We start from the raw sequence: 18,774 nt of genomic DNA, 5'->3' as shown, positions 1-18,774 counted from the left end.
TGGATGGATGTATCTCCATTGTTCTGGGAAGTTGAAGGCGAAAAGCTACTGAGCTAAACTTGTCCAATTTTTTTAAATGGACCAATACATTTTTGACCCAGTTTTTGTGAGGGCATATGGAGTTTAAAATTCTTGGTTGGTGGAAAGCCATACTTCATCGCCCACTTGGAAGCCTGGAGAAGGTCTGCGAGATTTATCAGCTGCTTCCTTATATTTGTCCTGGGCAATTCTTAAAGTGTCTTAGTATTTCCAGAATCTGTTGCTGGGATTGTATTCTGTCAGTGACAGCAGGGATAGTTGTTTCTCTGTGAAAATTAGGAAGGATACTTGTATGGTACCCAGAATTTGCGAAGAATGGTGTTTGTTTGGTCAAAGTATTTTGAGAATTCTTGTATGAAAATTCTGCAATAGGAAGCAAATCAACCTAGTCATCCTGGAGAGGACAATGTGCCATCTGAGATATTGCTCTAAGGTTAGGTTTGTGTTCAGTCTGATCATTAGATTGGGGATGGAATGCAGAAGATAAACTGATATCAATGTTCAATGCTGCACAAAAATTCTTCCAGAATCTCGATGTAAATTGTGTTCCACGATCAGAGACAATTTTGTCTGGAACCCCATGAAGACTAAAACACATTTTGAATTAAAAGATCGGCAGTCTCTTTTGCAAAAGGCAAACCAGTGCAGGGGACAAAAAGGTGGTGCTTTGGCGAGTCGGTGCACCACTACTAGGATTGAACTCTTTCCCTTTGAAATAAAGTCCATAGACATAGAGCACAACGGACGAGATGTAATTTTCATAGGCTGCAATAATCCCGTTGGTGATGTGCGGGGAGTTTTATAGACAGCACACGTGTTACAGGGAGATACATATTTTTAATATCTTTTTGGCAATTGGGCCACCAAAAGAAACGAGAAAGAAATTCTTGTTTTTTTAATTCCTTTGTGTCCTGCTAACTTGGAGTCAGATTAGTTTTAATACTTTAAGTCTCACAGTTTCTGGAACATAGATGCAATGATTAGTAGTCCATGCTTAATTTTAAAAGGTAAAAGATATTTCATTTGGTGGATGCAGAGGAATTGGGTCTGTCTCGTATGCTTCCCGTATATCTTCCAGCAAGTATTTGTTATGGATCACCCCCAGGAAGTTAAACTCAGGCAGAATAGTTGTTGGTGGTGCTGCTGTAGAAGGATCTTTGGAGAAGATAGATAAAGCATCAGCCTTACCATAATGGAGCCAGGTCTGTAAGAGATGACAAAGTTCAATCAGTTAAGAAAGAGACTCCATTGAGGTTGGCGGGGTGACAATTTGGCAGACCTGATAAATTCAAGGTTACGATGGTCAGTTAGAACAACTTGTTGAGCTGCTCCTTCTAGATGATGTCTCCATTTTTTTGTACCCCACATCATAATTCTTTATTGACACTGTCAAACTTCTGGAGAAATAGGCACAAATCGTTTCTTACTGTTCTTTGTGATAGAATGAACCCCTACTGCACCATCAGAAGCATCCACTTCTACAATAAAGGCATGTTCAGGATTGGGATGAATCAGTATTGGAGCTGTGGCAAACTTTGCCTTCAGGCAAGAAAAAGCATCTTGTGCTTGAGGAGACCAAACAATCAATTTGCCTTTCTTTGTTAATTCGGTGATTGGTGCAATTATACCTAAAAAATTCTTAATAAAGCATCTGTAAAAATTGGCAAAGCCCACAAATCGCTGGCCTTTTCACGTTTTTTGGCGTTGGCCATTCAGTGATAGCTTGAATCTTGCTAGAGTCCAGTTGTAATCCTTGTGAAGAGATTATATAGCCCAAGAACTGGAGCTCTGATGGAATTCACATGTTTGCAGCTCAATATAAAAATGCTGGGTTCTTAGATGCTCTAGCACAGTTTTCACAATTGTGATGCTCTTCTGCAGAATTAGAAAACATCAGTATATCATCCAGATAAAGGACTACAAATTGATCAAGCAAGTCTCTGAAAATGTCATTAACGAAATGATGAAATGTTGCAGGAGAATTACACAGCACAAACGACATGTCTAAGTACTCATAGTGTCCATAACACAATCTGAATGCTGTTTTCCATTCATCACCTGGTCTAACATGAACCAAGTTATATGCCCCTTGAAGATCTAGTTTTGTGAACAACTTTGCATGACGAGGGTAACGATTCTATACAGTGATTTTATTCAATTCTCTGTAATCAACCATCTTTCTTTTTGACAAAAAATAAAAGTTGCACCTGCTGGTGATGAAGATGGATGAATAAACCCTTTAGCTAAATTTTCATCAATGTAGTGCAGCACAATTATTAAAGTGAACAATAGTGGCTACTAATGGTCAAACTTTAGAAGGGCAACAGAAATCCTGTCAGTGTTCCTTTACCAGGGGCATCACTCTCGTTACTTTTACCCTTTCATGTGCATGGGATAAGATGATGTCACTGGATTGGGCCATCCCAAAGTTATCCTTGGAGACTGGCAAGTCAGGGAGACCAATATCAGATGGGATCTCAACATTTCCTGCAAAAACATCCAAGGGAGAGATCTCGCTTTCACCCAGGGTCATCCTTACAGCTTGAACATTTTCAAGTTCACCCAAGGGAATAGTTTAACCCCTCAATGACCACCAATAAACATTAACACAATGGCAGTTAAACGTCCCTATTGTAACATCCCTGGTGGCGTGCTGGCATGGCTTCCCATCTCCCACCATGCAAGACCGCCAACTTACCCACCAATCCAAGCTGCGCGCTGTGTTCCTCTCCTTGCTGTGTGCATGTGTCTCGGCTGCTTGTTTAGGGCGGTGGCACTTTGAGTCTTAAAGGAACAGTGCGCGCGTTCCTAATCAGTCCCCAGCCTATTGCTGTGAGTCACTGGGTACTTAAGGCACCCTCGCCCAGTGAGAGGTGCCTGAGCAACACTTTCTCTCAGTGTGCTATGTGCAACCGCTGAGTTGCCAGGTCCTGTACGGTAGCTATCTTGTTCTGCCACCCTGGGGGCTGTATACCCAGGCCTGTACTTGTATCTCATTCCTGTGTCAGTTCCAGTCTGTACTGTGTCCTAGTCTGTCTCTTGCTTGCTTCTATATTAGATATTTCCCTCTACCTCCTGTGTCTATTCCAGTACCTTCCTCCTTACCTGCAATGTCTGAACCAGTACCTAACTCCAACTCGTGGTCTCTGTACTTCTGTTTGTGAGTTCTGTGTTCACTCGCTACTTCATAGCAAGTACCTTGTGTGTATCTGGCTGTGCTTGTCCTGTTTCCCTGCCCCTGTATTTATCCTGTGTTCTAGCTATCTTCCTGCGCTTTTCTGACCCTGTCTGTTCCATGTGAACAGAGCCCTGTCCTGCCTGGCTGTGATCTGCAGCGTTCTCGCCTGACCGCGCTCTGTGGCTCTGCTCTACCCTGCTCTGCTTCCCATCTGCAGCTGCGGCTCTGCTCTGCCCTGCTCCGTCTCCCGTCCACACCTGCGGTTCTGCTTCTGTATCCCAGTCTGTACTGGTCCCTATCCAGCCTGTCTACGAATCTGTCTATATGCCCGCCAGTTCCTGCCTTTCTGTATAACAGCAGTGCCCACCAGTACCTGCCTGTATACTAGCCAAGCCCACCAGTACCTGCCTGCCTGTATACCAGCAATGCACGCCTATCTCTGTATAAGCCGTGCCTGCCAGGATTCGCCTGCCTATCTGCATTCCCATTGGACCTATCGCACCTCCCGATGCTTATCTACACACCAGCCGAACCTGCCCATCCCTGCATACTCCTGTGTGGGTCAACAGCTGTGTGACCGAGCTCTGCCCTGGAGAAGCACCTGGGTCACCTCCCTCGTCCCTCCTCGGATCGCAGAATCGATTAAGCCACCGTGTGTCCGGGCTCGGATCTGGGAGGTCCCTAGTCACACACCTCCAGGCATTACTCGGTTTGTGGCCCAGTGGGACCACTAACCACACTCATGGCAGAAGATCCAGGCGCGAGAGTAATAGTTTGCTCAGGCCATGGCCCCCATTGTGTCCTACGGTCCTTTGCTGTCAGACACGTTTGAATCTTTGTCTAGTGAATATACGCAACAAGAAATTTTTTTTCCAGAGCTGAAGTACAGGTGGTTCCTGCTCCAGCCCAAATGGAGCTATCAGCACTTGTTTCCGCAGATCCACTACGGTACCATGGGGTTCCAAAACAAAGCCGTGTGTTCGTGGAGCAATGTATGCTGCATTTCAAATTCTATGCTACTTATTTTCCCACCGATTAGGTTAAAGTAACATACATAGTCTTCCTTCAACCTTAAAAACTATGATACTATGTCCATCTAGTTCAACCCATAGCCTAACATGTTGATCCAGAGGAAGGCAAAAAAACCCATGTGGCAAACACTAAGCTTCATATTGGGGAAATATTTCCTTTGTGACTCCATACGACAATCAGACTAGTTCCCTGGATCAGCGCCCTATCAAGGAATCTAGTATATATAACCTGTAATATTATACGTTTCAAGAAAGGCATCCAAGCCCTATTTAAATTTTAATAGTGAATCACTCATTACAACATCATGCGGCAGAGAGTTCCATAGTCTCACTGCTCTTACAGTAAAGAATCCCCGTCTGTGATTATGATTAAACCTTCTTTCCTCCAGACGTAGAAGATGCCCCCTTGTCCCCGTCTCAGAGTAAAAAGATCAGTAGAAAGGTCTTTGTTCTGTCCCCTCATATACTTGACACCAATACCTGGCCAAAAAGAACATCACTCATAAAGGGGAGGATCACTGACCAGACTTGGGCAGCACATCCCCCCTTAAATAAACCATTAACTGTCAACAAGACATGGAGAAAATAGGAGGACAAAACAGACAACCTAGTATGAAATATACAAATTCATTTTATTAAGTTATATTATTAAAAAGAGTTTATAAAGACAGTATTAAGGTGGAAGCAAAACCGGATATATATATAACAGTTTATAGCCCTAAATCTGGGCTGTTAACAGAAAAGTTTTAAATATAATAGCTCCAAATAGATCTAAAAAATACCCTATCACAGACATATAAAATCATAATCTCCCATTATTACACTGTGCCCCAATGGCCTCAAACATTTCACAGAAGCATGGGTAGCTAGTGAAAGATATATAAGGGCTCAATGGCCCATCATATATTGCAAGAGCACAATGTACAGGAGGGATCAATATAGCAGACTGGGAAGGTATAAAGGAAAGGCAGGCTGCTTGGAGCGGTGTAATGACCAGAATGCTTACCAAGGATGGGGGGGGCGGTAGGAAAAAAGGATGCGCATCCTTTTTTCCTACCCCCCCCCCATCCCTGTCTTGGTATTGCAGACTACCCAGTTCTCTAATAACCTTGGTCGCTCTTCTCTGCACCCGCTCTAGTTCAGCTATGTATTTCTTATACACCGGAGACCAGAACTGTACACAGTATTCTAAGTCTGGTCGCACTAGTGACTTCTATAGAGGTAAAATTATCTTCTCCTCATGAGCATCTATGCCTCTTTTAATGCATCCCATTATTTTATTTGCCTTTGCAGCAGCTGCCTGACACTGGCCACTAAACGTGAGCTTGTCGTCCACCAATACACCGAGGTCTTTTTCAGTGACAGTTTTGCCCAGTGTTTTACAATTAAGCATATAATTATACATTTTGTTTCCTCTGCCCAAGTACATTACCTTACATTTATCCCCATTAAAGCTCATTTGCTATTTATCAGCCCAAGCTTCTAGTTTACATAGATCCTCCTGTAATATAAAATTGTCCTCCTCTGTATTGATTACCCTGCAGAGTTTAGTGTCATCTGCAAATATTGAAAAACTACTCTGCATGCCCCCTACAAGGTCATTAATAAATGCTAAAAAGAAGGGGGCCCAATACTGACCCCTGTGGTACCCCACTGTTAACTGAGACCCAGTCTGAGTGTGTTCCATTAATAACCACCCTTTGTTTCTTATCACTGAGCCAGATCTTAACCCACATACACATATTTTCCCCTATCTCCATGGTTCTCATTTTATGTATCAACCTTTTGTGTGGAACCATATCAAAAGCTTTTGAAAAGTCCATATACACCACATCCACTGCATTTCCTTGGTCCAGTCCAGAACTTACCTCTTCATAAAAACTGATCAGATTAGTCTGACAGGAACGGTCCCTTGTAAACCCATGTTGATATTGGGTCATGAGGTTATTCTTCTTCAGATACTCTAGTATAGCATCTCTTAGGAAACCCTCCAGGATTTTACCCACAGTAGAGGTTAAACTTACCGGCCTATAATTTCCAAGTTCAGTTTTTGTCCCCTTTTTGAATATTGGCACCACATTTGCTATACGCCAGTCCTGTGGTACAGACCCTGTTATTATGGAATCTTTAAAGATTAAAAATAATGGTCTATCTATGACGTTACTTAATTCCTGTAGTACTCGCGGGTGTATCCCATCCAGGCCCGGGGATTTGTCAACTATAGTGATTTTTAGACGTTGCCGTACTTCCTCCTGGGTTAAGCAAGTGACATTTACTGGAGAATTTTTGTTATCACTATTTTCTGCTTCAATTCTGCAACGTGGGCACATAGCCTAAGTAATTTTCGTAACCACATTTGTTTGCAGGGCAATTGTCCTGCTCTTAGCCATTATTTAGCTTCCTTTTGCAGCCCCCATAGCCCTGACTAAGACCGTTTTAAAGTACCAAAGTCCGGATCTCCATTTGTTTTGGGTTAGTGTCCGGGGAACTAAAAAAAATCTAAATTGGCCTGGAACAGATGTAGAAATTAGGTTGTTCAAAAATTGACTTTTTTTTTTTTCTTTCAAAAAAGATTTTGTCACACAGTTTGTTTTGTTAACAATCTTTTCAGTAAGGCTGCGTGCCCACGTTGCGGATTACAAGCGTTTTGCTGCGGATTTTCCGCAGCGGAAACGCTTGTAAAACGCTTGGTAATCCGCATCCCATGGTCCCCAATGAGAATCCGCAAGTTCTATGCCCATGCTGCGGATTTTTCCGCAGTGTTTATGCTGCGTTCAAAAATCCGCAGCATGTCCATTAATTTTGCATTTCCGCATGCGGAATTGCCTTGTGCAATGCATTAAAAACGCAAGGCAATTCCCATGTGGAAAACGCGCGATAAATGCGCAATAAACGCGTGCGGAATTCCGCATGCGTTTATCCGGGAGAGGACATGCAGAAATGAAGCAGAAATTTTCTGCTTCATTTCTGCAACGTGGGCACATAGCCTAAAAGAGGCTTCATTTCTTGCAAACTGTTAAAAAAAAATTAAATGTAGAAAAAAAAAAGGGTTGGCCTACTTGAGATATACTGTACAGTGAAGGAAATTATTATTTGATCCCTTGCTGTTTTTGTAAATTTGCCCACTGACAAAGACATGAACAGTCTATAATTTTAAGGGTAGGTTAATTTTAACATTGAGAGATAGAATATCCAAAAAAAAAATCAAAATCACATTGAATAAATTGGATAATTTTTTTTGCATTTTGCAGTGAGAAATAAGTATTTGATCCCCTACAAACCATTATGAGTTCTGGCTCCTACAGACCAGTTAGATGCTCCTAATCAACTCGTTACCTGCATTAACCCCTTTCCAACCCTTGCCGTATTAGTACGCACATTTGCGTACCCCCCGTTCAGTGAGGGCTGCTGCGCTGAGCCCGCACTGAAACTGGCACATTTCAGCTGATTCTTACAGCTGACATGTGCCCGCAACAGCCACGGGTGGAATTGCGATCTACCCGCGGCTGTTAACATGTTAAATGCCGCTGTCAATCTCCGACAGCGGCATTTAACGCGCGCTTCCGTGTTGCGCGTCATAAGCCCCGCCCATCAGCGACCCCGTCACGTGATCGCGGGTCACCGATGGGTGGGCATGACAACCCAGGGTCTGCAGCAGACGCCTGTGGTTGTCATGATCTGGTCGCTATGAGCGCCACCTAGTGGTCGGCGCTCATAGCACAGGACCATTTCTGCTGCATGCAGGGGATCTGCTCGTCCCCTGTATGTAGCAGAGGCGATCAGACAACTGCTGCTTCTAGTCTCCTATGGAGACTATTGAAGCATGCAGTAAGTGAAAAAAAAATGTTTAAAAAATATAAAAAAAATATAAAAGTTTAAATCGCCCCCCTTTCGCCCCATTCAAAATAAAATATATATAAAAAAAAACCACATACACATATTTGGTATCGCCGAGTTCAGAATCACCCGGTCTATCAATATAAAAAAGAATTAATCCGATCGGTAAACGGTGTAACGAGAAAAAAATTCTAAACGCCAGAATTACGTTTTTTGGTCGCTGCAAAATTGCAATAAAATGCAATAAAGGGCGATCAGAACATCGGATCTACCCCAAAATGATATCAATAAAAACGTCAGCCCGGCGCGCAAAAAATAAGCCCTCAACCAGCCACGGATCACGAAAAATGGAGACGCTACAGGTCTCGGAAAATGGCGCTATTTTTTTAGTTTTTTTTACCAAATTTGGGAATTTTTTTTCACCACTTAAATATAAAATAACCTATACATGTTTGGTGTCTACGAACTCGTAATGACCTGGAGAATAAGAATGGCAGGTCAGTTTTAGCATTCAGTGAACGTGGTAAAAAAATAAAATAAAAAACAACTGTGGTATTGCACTTTTTTTGCAATTTTACCGCACTTGGAATTTTTTTCCCGTTTTCCCGTACACGATATGGTAAAACTAGTAATGGCGTTGAAAAGTACAACTTGTCCCGCAAAAAATAAGCCCTCACACGGCCATATTGTCCAAAAAATAAAAACGCTATGGCTCTGGGAACAAGGGGAGCAAAAAACGAAAAAGCAAAAACGACAAAACCCAAGGTTGCGAAGGGGTTAAAGACAGCTGTATTACATAGTCACCTGTATAAAAGACTACTGTCCACAGACTCAAATAATCAGTCAAATAATCAGTCAGTCTAACCACTACAACATGGGCAAGACCAAAGAGCTTTCTAAGGCTGTTGGGGACAAGATCATAGACCTGCACAAAGCTGGAATTGGATACAAAACCATAAGGGTATGCACACACAATCAGTGTTCACGGCGGATTGGACGCAACACAAGTGCGCTGCATGCAATCCGCAGCAGCCAGATGTTGCAGCATAGTGGATGGGATTTATACAAATCCACACCCGTGGAAATTGACACGCAGCGCGTCTTTCCAGTCCGCCGCATATCAATTTCTCCGGAGGGTCCGCATGCGGGCATTCCCCATAGTCTCCCTAATCTCTATGCAGAAAGTCTGCATGTGAGAAAAAAAAAAAAAGAAGAGGCCGGCGCTCATTTGCATAATGAGCAGAAGCTGGAGGCGGCTTCTCCGCAGCCTCGGGGCCACAGCCGGCTCCGGATGGTCTGCACATACCCTAAGTAAGACGCTGGGTGAGAAGGAGACAACTGTTGGTGCAATAGTAAGAAAATGGAAGAAATACAAAATGACTGTCAATCGACATTGATCTGGGGCACCATGCGAAATCTAACCTCGTGGGGTATCCTTGATCATGAGGAAGATGAGAGATCAGCCTAAAACTACACAGGGAGAACTTGTTAATGATCTCAAGGCAGCTGGGACCACAGTCACCAAGAAAACCATTGGTAACACATTTAGCTTTAAAGGTTAAAAATTCTGCAGTGCCCGCAAGGTTCCCCTGCTCAAGAAGGCACATGTGCAGGCCCGTCTGAAGTTTACCAATGAACACCTGGATGATTCTGTGAGTTATTGGGAGAAGGTGCTGTGGTCAGATGAGACAAAAATTGAGCTCTTTGGCATTAACTCAACTCGCCGTGTTTAGAGGAAGATAAATGCTGCCAATGACCCAAAGAACACAGTCCCCACTGTCAAGCATGGAGGTGGAAACATTATGTTATGTTTTGGGGGTGTTTCTCTGCTAAGGGCACAGGACTACTTCACCGCATCACTGGGAGAATGGATGGAGCCATGTACAGTGACAACCTCCTTCCCTCCGCCAAGACATTAAAAATGGGTCGAGGCTGGGTCTTCCAGCAAAACAATGACCCAAAACATACAGCCAAGGCAACAAAGGATTGGCTCAAAAAGAAGCACAGTAAGGTCATGGAGTGGCCTAGCCAGTTTCCAAACCCTAATCCCTTAGAAAACTTATAGAGGGAGTTGAAGCTCCGAGTTGCCAAGAAGCAGCCTCAAAATCTTAATGATTTAGAGATGATCTGCAAAGAGGAGTGGACCAAAATTCCTCCTGGCATGTGCGCAACCCTCATCATCAGCTACAAACAACGTCTGACTGCTGTGCTTGCCAACAAGGGTTTTGCCACCAAGTATTAAGTGTTGTTTGCCAGAGGGATCAAATACTTATTTCTCACTGCAAAATGCAAAAAAATGTATTTAATTTACACAATGTGATTTTCTTGATTTTTTTGGGATATTCTCTTAATGTTAAAATTAACTTACCCTTAAAATTACAGACTGTTCATGTCTTTGTCAGTGGGCAAACTTACAATAACAGCGAGGGATCAAATAATTATTTCCTTCACTGTTTACTGTCAAACTTGGTTCATGTGACATGTCATTGTTTTGACATAAAAAAACAATTGGCTTGGTACAGGTGTAGAAATTTAGTTATTCAAAAATTGACTATTGTCATATATACTATAGAACTTTGTTTATGTGAAATTTTGTTGATTTGAAATAAGCCAATAAAATTGTCCTGATAAAGGTCTCAAAATTTGCTCCATCAATACTCAGTCCCCAGTCGCTACTGTTTCTCCCATTGTGGCGTCCCTGTCTTCTACCAGTACGTGTCCAGGAACATCAGCCATACCCCTACCAATGCATTGGCATTGTCCACTTAACGACCAACACGTGGACAAGCGGTTGTGGCCAGGGACGCTACATTTCCCTGCTGGCACACTGGGTGAACATTGTGGAGGCTGGGGCCGAGTCACGACATGTGCTCCCAACGCCGAGGATTGCTGGTCCTACTTCTATCATGATTTTGTCCACCTCCTACACCAGTTCCTGCACCCCCCTCATCCTCCATCTCCAATGTGCTACCTGACACACGTTGTCCACATCAGTCAGAAGCTAGAAGCTCTGCAGCACTGCCTCAGCAAAGCAAAAAGGTTCTGCTGAAGCCAATTGGTCTAGGAGACAAACCGAACACTGCGGCAGAGTTAAAAAACACAGATCTGTCTGGTCTGTTATTTGACGCTGAACCTCCAAAGAGGCATGGTTATGTGTGATAATGCTCGTAACCTGGTGGTGGCTGTGAAGCTTGGCAAGCTCACACACGTACCATGTTTGGCACAGGTGCTCAACTTGGTAGTTCAGCGGTTTCTGAAAACCTACCCAGATTTGCCAGAGCTTCTGGTCAATGTACGCCACGTCAGCACCTGTTTACGCAAGTCAGTTAGAGCTGCCTCCGCTCTGGCAGTGCTGAAGCAGTTCATGCAAGTGCCAGCTCACTGACTGGTGTGCGACGTAACTACATGCTGGGAACTCCACACTGCACATGCTGGCAAAGCTTTGTGAACAGTAGAGTCCAGTTGTGGAATACCAGCTCCAACACGCCCGTCGGTATTCTGGTCAGCTTCCACACATAACAACTGAAGAGTAAGCATGGATGTCTGACATTTGCGCAGTTCTCCAAGACTTTGAGGACTCCACAAAGATGGTGAGCAGCAATGACGCCATCATAAGCCCAACGATCCCGCTTCTGTGCCTATTTAAACAGTCGCTGGTGACAATTAAACATGAAACTTTAAATGTGGATCGGGTACAGCCGGAGAAGGAAACGAGACGAGACAGGGAGATAATACCTTGGCCAGCCTCATCTCATCTGCTCAGCACTGATTGTTTAACAATGAGGAGGTGGAGGCTGAGGAGGAGGACCAGGTCCTGGCTGAGAGCGCAAAGGAGGGTAATACCCACAAAAGCTTCCCGTACACACGAAGTAGCTAGGCTGAGGATGTGAATGAGGAGGAAAAGAGGAAGGACGAGATGGAGAGTTGTCATCATGGTAAAGACAGGGAAGTGTTGGCTGTAAAGAGCTTCACACATATGGTCAACTTTTGTACCACTGCCTTTCCCTCATGTTACATTCATCTTTGCCAAAAAACGAGTACTGGCTATTGGCGAGTACCCTGGTAGACACACGCTAAAAGAAGAACTTTACATCTCTTCTTCCTGAGGTGGAGAGGTAGGTCTTCTAAAATGGTGCTATACCAGAAGGCCATTGTGGAAAATTTGTAGAAAAAAATTCTCATCAGAAAATGCTAGCGGCAGAGAGCTAGCTACCTTGCCCAACCAAGGAGGAGAGGTGAGAGAGATATACACCAGGTACAGCAGAGGCAGGGGTGCACTGTCAATGGCCTGGGCCAATCTGATGACACCCTCCCAGCATCCATGCCCTCATGACCAGATATTTTTGACAAGGAAGAAATAGTTTTTAAAGATGGTCAAGCAAGACCTGGCTGACCAAACCAGCATACTCTCCAATTCCTCTGTGACCTTCAGCTATTGTCTCAAAGCTGGACAACTGCCATGAGCTGTCCTCTATGCCTTGGAGATGTTGTGCTGCCCTGCCACTAGAGTCTTGTCTGAGTGGATTTTTAGCGCCAGAGGGGGTAAAAACAGACTGGCGCTTTCGCTTCTCAACAGAAAGTGCCGACAGGCTCACTCTGATAACAATGAACAAAGCTTAGACCCGACTTTTCCACACCCTTAGATAACAGCAACACATAAAGTGTTTTGAATGTTATATTTGAATGTTATATTTGAATGAGGCCCGCCAGTTGTTGCCTTCTAGGGTCTATAGAGGACCCTATTTATTTTTTTCCTGGCTTTGTTCACAATATACAGTTTGTGCCTTCAATGGTGTATGGATGACCCGACTTGTAATTTTTGTCAGGATTTGCACCTAGTGCCTAGCCTTTATGAGTCTAGGAGTACCACTACATGACAGTTTGAACAGAATGTGTATGAGGCCCTCCTTTATGTCTAACACAGGGTGTAGCAGAGTCCCTAATTTTGGCCGTTCTTGCTTCCTTCGTAAATGACACTGAAATGTACTATTTTTTCATTAAAAAAAATTCTGTTTTGGTTTACTTAAAATTATATTAAAAAAAATAATAATAATTATTTAAATTTTGTCTTATATACACACACAAGTCATTATGCAGGAAAAAATGTTTACCATTTTTTTTCCTGTCAACTGCAATTTCAAGTTGATTTGGAATGTTTTATTGTCAGCCCTTAAAGTGGAATAAGAGTGTGACAGCATTGTTCTCAGCAACAATCGGGGAGTCAGATGCATCACTAACAATGCTATGGGGGCAGTCTAGAGGGCAGCTAGGACATGACAGGCTCACTTTAAATAAAAAAAACTATACATGTTTAGTATCTGCGTATTCCTACTAACCTATAGCCGGTCAGTTTTACCATATATTGAACATGGTAAATAAAAAAATAAAAAAAACATTGAGAAATTGCACTTTCACCTGCATGACCAATCATAATGTCTGCGTGGCTTTATAGGTGCAACAGCTATTTGCCTCTAAGATTGAGAGATTGTCCCAGAAAAACAGGAAAGAACGTAGAGGTACATGGCTACTGCCATTTAAAGTTGAAGTATGAACATCGCATGTGAATGCAGACTAAGGCCTTATTAAGACGTCCGATTTTCGGATACGAGTCCTAACATTAAAGTTTATTGTGCTCTTCACATGTCTGTGTTTTTTTTTGTGGGCCATGTGTCCACAAAAAATCATGGAGACATGTCCGTTTTTGATCAGAATTGCAAATTAAAATTACTCATGCAAGCGTATGGGTCCGTGAGAATTACTGACAGCACACATAATGCATTAGGGTGCAAACCCTGAGCTGTCCGTGATTAAAGGGAACCTATCCTGTCCCTAAATGCTATTCACTTGCAGATATGAGATTAATCTGCAGTTTAATAACATTCTAAGGAGTCGCTCTCACTTACAATTAAATCAGACAAATGCAATCTGATAAAAAAAAAAATCGGATTGCATTCGGACCAATTTAATCCTACGATTCTGTGCTCAGTGGCGTTTTTTTTTCCCAGCTCTGATCGGATTGCGATCAGGCTGGGAAAAAAAAATTGCAGCATGCTGCGATTGCATGCAGGATTCAGATCGTACGCACCTATTTAATTCTATGGGTGCGTGTGAAATATCGCACTGCAACATCGATTCCCGCCGATGTCAGCAACAGAGAAGATGGAGAAATTGATTTCTCCGTCCCCTCTGCAGCTGTGCGAGAGGATCAGAGCACTGACACTCGGCTCCTGCTCACAGCAGAGCGGGAGCCGAGTGTCATTAGCATTTCTCATCTGATGTTCTCGCAGCCTAATGCCGCACAGAAAGCCTGGCTACTGGGAGGAAATTAATTTTACTCCTCCCGATGGCCTCCTGGCTTTCGGTCATAGAGATGTGACTTCAGTTACGGCTCAGTACACAGTGAGGGCCAACTATAACCACGCCCCACCACTGACTGACAGCCGGCTGTACACTGCATGAGTGCAGAGCCAGATGTAGGTGTCGGGGTGTGCTTTTTAATGGATGAATTTATTATAAACTTTTTGATGATTTTTCAACTACTTGTAAATGCCACTGAAAATGCTATTTGATGTTTTTGATCAATCCTGATTACCCATAGTGTAGGATGGTGGTGTTACGGGGACGGTCACACCTAGTATCAAAATCCTATGTGAGCACAACGTTTTACCTCCTCAAACTCATACTGCCCTTCTTGGAGTGCAAGCTGTGCCCCATCTCTTTATTATGGAGGAGCGATCAACAAAAATCTAATTTTATTAAGAAGTATGTGTGTATTTAATTATCGCTGACCAACAACATTTTCGCTGTTAGATCTGACACTTGTTTCTTACTAACATTTGCCTTCCGAATCCAAAAGTTACTTCAGTTGTTCTCTATCACAAATACTTTTTAAGCTACAGGATACCCTCCCTGGGTTTCCAAAACCATACAAAATGCATAAATAATGCAAAAACATAACATAACCTGAATGTAATATGTAATTAACCCCTTCATAACATGGCAATTTCGTTTTTGTTTTTTCATCCCCTTCTTCCAAGAACCCTAAATTTTTCATTTTTTTTTCATCAATATAGCCATATGAGGGCTTTTCTTTTTTTTTGCAGGACGAGTTGCATTTTTGAATGACACCTTTCATTCTACCACATGGAGTACTGGAAAATGGGAGAAAAAAATTCCAAGTGCACTGATAGAGCAAAAAAACAGCTATTTGCCTTCTATAATAAGTGATCGTGCCACAAAACCAGGGGAAATTCAGCAGTTTAACGTGTGAACCCAGCCTTAAAGGAAACCTGTCATGTCCTGTCCTGTCTACTCTGTAAATTTCTCCCATTGCCTTGTTAGTAATGCCATGTGCATCACTAACACGCTTTTTTCATTAAAATTAGTGGTAATATCATGACTCTATAACATTTTATACACTTATATCCTACCTGCTCATTCAGTCAGGGGTGGCGCCGCATTCAGTAAGGGGTGGCACCGCATTCAGTAAGGGGTGGCACCGCATTCAGTCAGGGGTGGTGCCGCATTCAGTCAGGGGTGGCACCGCATTCAGTCAGGGGTGGTGCCGCATTCAGTCAGGGGTGGCGCCGCATTCAGTCAGGGGTGGCACCGCCCACGTAGTTGAATTTTGCTCCCGGCTAGCGCTGATGTAAGTGGGGTGCTTGCGCAGTATGACATAGCCAGCCGCAGCTCCTCGCTTCACTACGCATGAGCTGTGACGAGTGGCTCTGGCTGCACTCAGTGAAGCTTGGAACTTCACTGTGCATGTGCGGGGAGCTGCGGCTGGCTATGTCATACTGCGCAAGCACCCCACTTACATCAGCGCTAGCCGGGAGCAAAATTCAACTACGTGGGCGGTGCCACCCCTGACTGAATGCGGCGCCAGCCCTGACTGAATGCGGCGCCAGCCCTGACTTTATGCGGTGCCACCCCTGACTGAATGCGGTGCCACCCCTGACTGAATGCGGTGCCACCCCTGACTGAATGCGGTGCCACCCTTGACTGAATGCAGTGCCACCCCTCTATGACTGAACAAGCAGGTAGGATATAAGTATATACAATGTTATAGACTCATTATATTACCACCAATTCTAATGAAAAAAGTGTGTTAGTGATGCACATGGCATTACTAACAACGCTATGGGGGAAATTTACATAGTAGATAGGACAGGACAGGTTCCCTTTAATGTAAGCAATACAAAAATCTAGTGTGATAGGAGGAATGGGTATAGTTGACTGACAAATCAGAGATAGTGGAGGTCTTACCAAAAATCTGGTCAAAGGTAGGAGTAAGTACATGGTGGAGCTTGGAGGACCACCCATTCTCATCCTCCAGGTCCTGCTGGAGCTTTCTCTGGCAGGCAGCATCGCACACGCTCCCAGTCCCATCCTCCGGCCTGGTCTGACAGGCACAGATAGTGCACTCAGCTGTGCGTCTCGTCTGCTCTTTTCCAGCCTTAGGCACATATGCCGGCTCAGTGTGATCAGGGCGCAGCTTTTCTGCCGCATCATCTTGCTCACTGGCTTCAGCGGATGAATCCGGAGATGTGCTGTAGAATGGATGAGCACTGCTGTCCTCCGAGTCCTCGGAAAACTCATCCGAGATCTGCAGGCTCTCATAACGGCTGCGGACGGCTTCCAGCAGAGACAAAGCCTGCTTCTTCTCATCTCTCGTCGAAATATCAGCCGGCATCATCGTCATTGATTCCTTGCTTATCAGAAAGAATATGGAAGCAAGTGATGAACGATTGGGGATGTGAGCACTTCCGATCTCCTCCTCCAGATCCGCCTATCTTTCTTGTATCCTTTGGGCGTGAGTCCTCACCAGTTCTGGGACCAATTTCTGTAGGATTGTCTCAGGATGCGATCTACTAAACCCGAGGATCTGAATGATATACTCAGGGTGAAGCCCGAAGCTGCTCTCTGAAGCTCGCCCAGCTGGGGGCCATTGTCAGTGAGGCTCAGCTGAATGTGGGTTCAGTGTGGGGACCACCTCAAGAATTCTTTCTTTTCCCAGTCTGGATTTAAAGGGTTTGTACACTACTTCTCCGGAAAATGATAAAACTTATACTCGCCTTTGATGCTAGCACTGTTCCCACAGTGTTGACACCAGCTCTCCTGGTGCTCCCATGACATAATAAATGTGGAAAATCAGGACTGGCTTCACTCTTCCCTCCCTTGAACAAATAAAGACATCCAGAGGAAGTGAGAATGCAGACACAGCTCTTCCTTCCTCTGGATGTCAATTACTTCTAGAGGAGAAGAGAGTGAAGCTAGCAATGATTGCTATGTCATGCAATCCTTGCAGCCAATGTCACGAGAGCCATGGGAGAGCCAGTGCTGACCAGGGCCGGCGCCAGCACCTAGGTAAGTACCGGGGCCCTGGATTATCAGGGGGGCCCGGGCTGCTCCCGCAGCACTTGTACAGGACCGCCACTGGCGCTGCTTGATTGCTGGCACTTCACCAGACTTAGCCGCGCACAGTGGGCTGTGCGGCTGTGTCTGGTAGCAATGACATAGCAGATGCAACACTGCACGTTTAATTATGCTTGTGTGTTGCCCCGGCCACGTCACGTCATTAATACCAGACAGCCGTTCTGTGCATTGCACGCGACCATATCTGGTGAAATGCCGACAATCAAGCAGCGCCCGTGGCAGACCTGTACAGGTGCTGGGGGAGCAGCTCGGGCCCCCACAGCAAGTGGGCCCTCCTGATAATCCAGGGCCATGACTGCGACGGCAAACACCTTGCGGCCCTGGCCAGCCACAAACCTGAGGAGCTGGACAGGACACAGGCCAGGGGCAGGTGAGTGAGGCTTGTTCCCAGCTTCCCCAATCCCCATATTAAATATATTTCTAAAGTTTTTGTGTGCGTGTGCATATGTATGTATGCATGTATGATGTGAATATCTGTGTATGTCAGTGACTGTGTATATATATTTGTGTTTTTAAGAATGTGTTCAAATATGTACGTGTATCTGTGTATGTGCATGTCTGCATATTGTATGTGTGCAGATCTGTGTACCATGTGCATGTGTGTGTCTGTGCACATGTCTGTGTACCATGTCTGCATACCATGTGTGCGCACGCATGCCTGCATATCGCATGCGTGTGCATGTCTGCGTACCATGTGTGCGCACGCATATCTGCATGCGTGTATGTTTGCATATGTGAAGGATGAGTGGACAGGCTGGGCCCTGTGTTCTATGCCTATATTTCTCTGCAGTATCTGTGCATCATGAATGGTGTTATCTGTTAAAGGGGTGACTGAGACTCTTTCCCCCGGGGCCCAAGAAAATCTGGAGCGGTGCCGATTCTGCTGGAACAGTGCCAGTACCAGAAACAAGTATGATTGATGTTATTTTACAGTGGGATAATATAGGGATTCAGATGGAGTTGTTAGAGTAGTGGACAACCCCTTTAAAATCCTTGACCTGCAAAATCCACATTGTATGAATAAAACTACATTCACACGGCCGTAATTTTAGTCCAGGAGCTGTCCATGGAAAAAACGGAGCTCACATGGACAACGCGCGGAACAATAAGGCTGTTCAGATAACATTTTGTTTCACACCAAAAGAATGCACACATGAAAAAAAAATCGCAGCAAGTACCATTTTTTTCTATAATTTGCATGAAACTTACTTTTTCAAGTCTTGGGGCATGCTAAATAAATCGGTTCTTATATGA

General features: G+C 44.2%; 1 protein-coding gene across 1 annotated transcript in view; it reads right to left on the bottom strand.

Annotated features, from left to right (window-relative positions):
* Positions 1-17,262, bottom strand: part of PGBD5 (piggyBac transposable element derived 5) — a 671,274-nt gene extending 654,012 nt beyond the window's left edge. Inside the window, exon 1 of the mRNA XM_073660236.1 lies at positions 16,351-17,262. Coding sequence (XP_073516337.1) covers positions 16,351-16,786 — 436 coding nt within the window. The 5' untranslated portion in view covers positions 16,787-17,262. The remainder of the gene's footprint in view (positions 1-16,350) is intronic.
* Positions 17,263-18,774: the final 1,512 nt, after the last annotated feature.

The sequence above is a fragment of the Phyllobates terribilis genome, unplaced genomic scaffold, assembly GCF_046119375.1.
Source record: "Phyllobates terribilis strain yellow unplaced genomic scaffold, ASM4611937v1 Scaffold_24__1_contigs__length_18792416, whole genome shotgun sequence".
Lineage (NCBI taxonomy): Eukaryota > Metazoa > Chordata > Amphibia > Anura > Dendrobatidae > Phyllobates > Phyllobates terribilis.
Note: the sequence above shows the minus strand (reverse complement) of the source record. Positions and strands in the feature narration are given on the sequence as shown.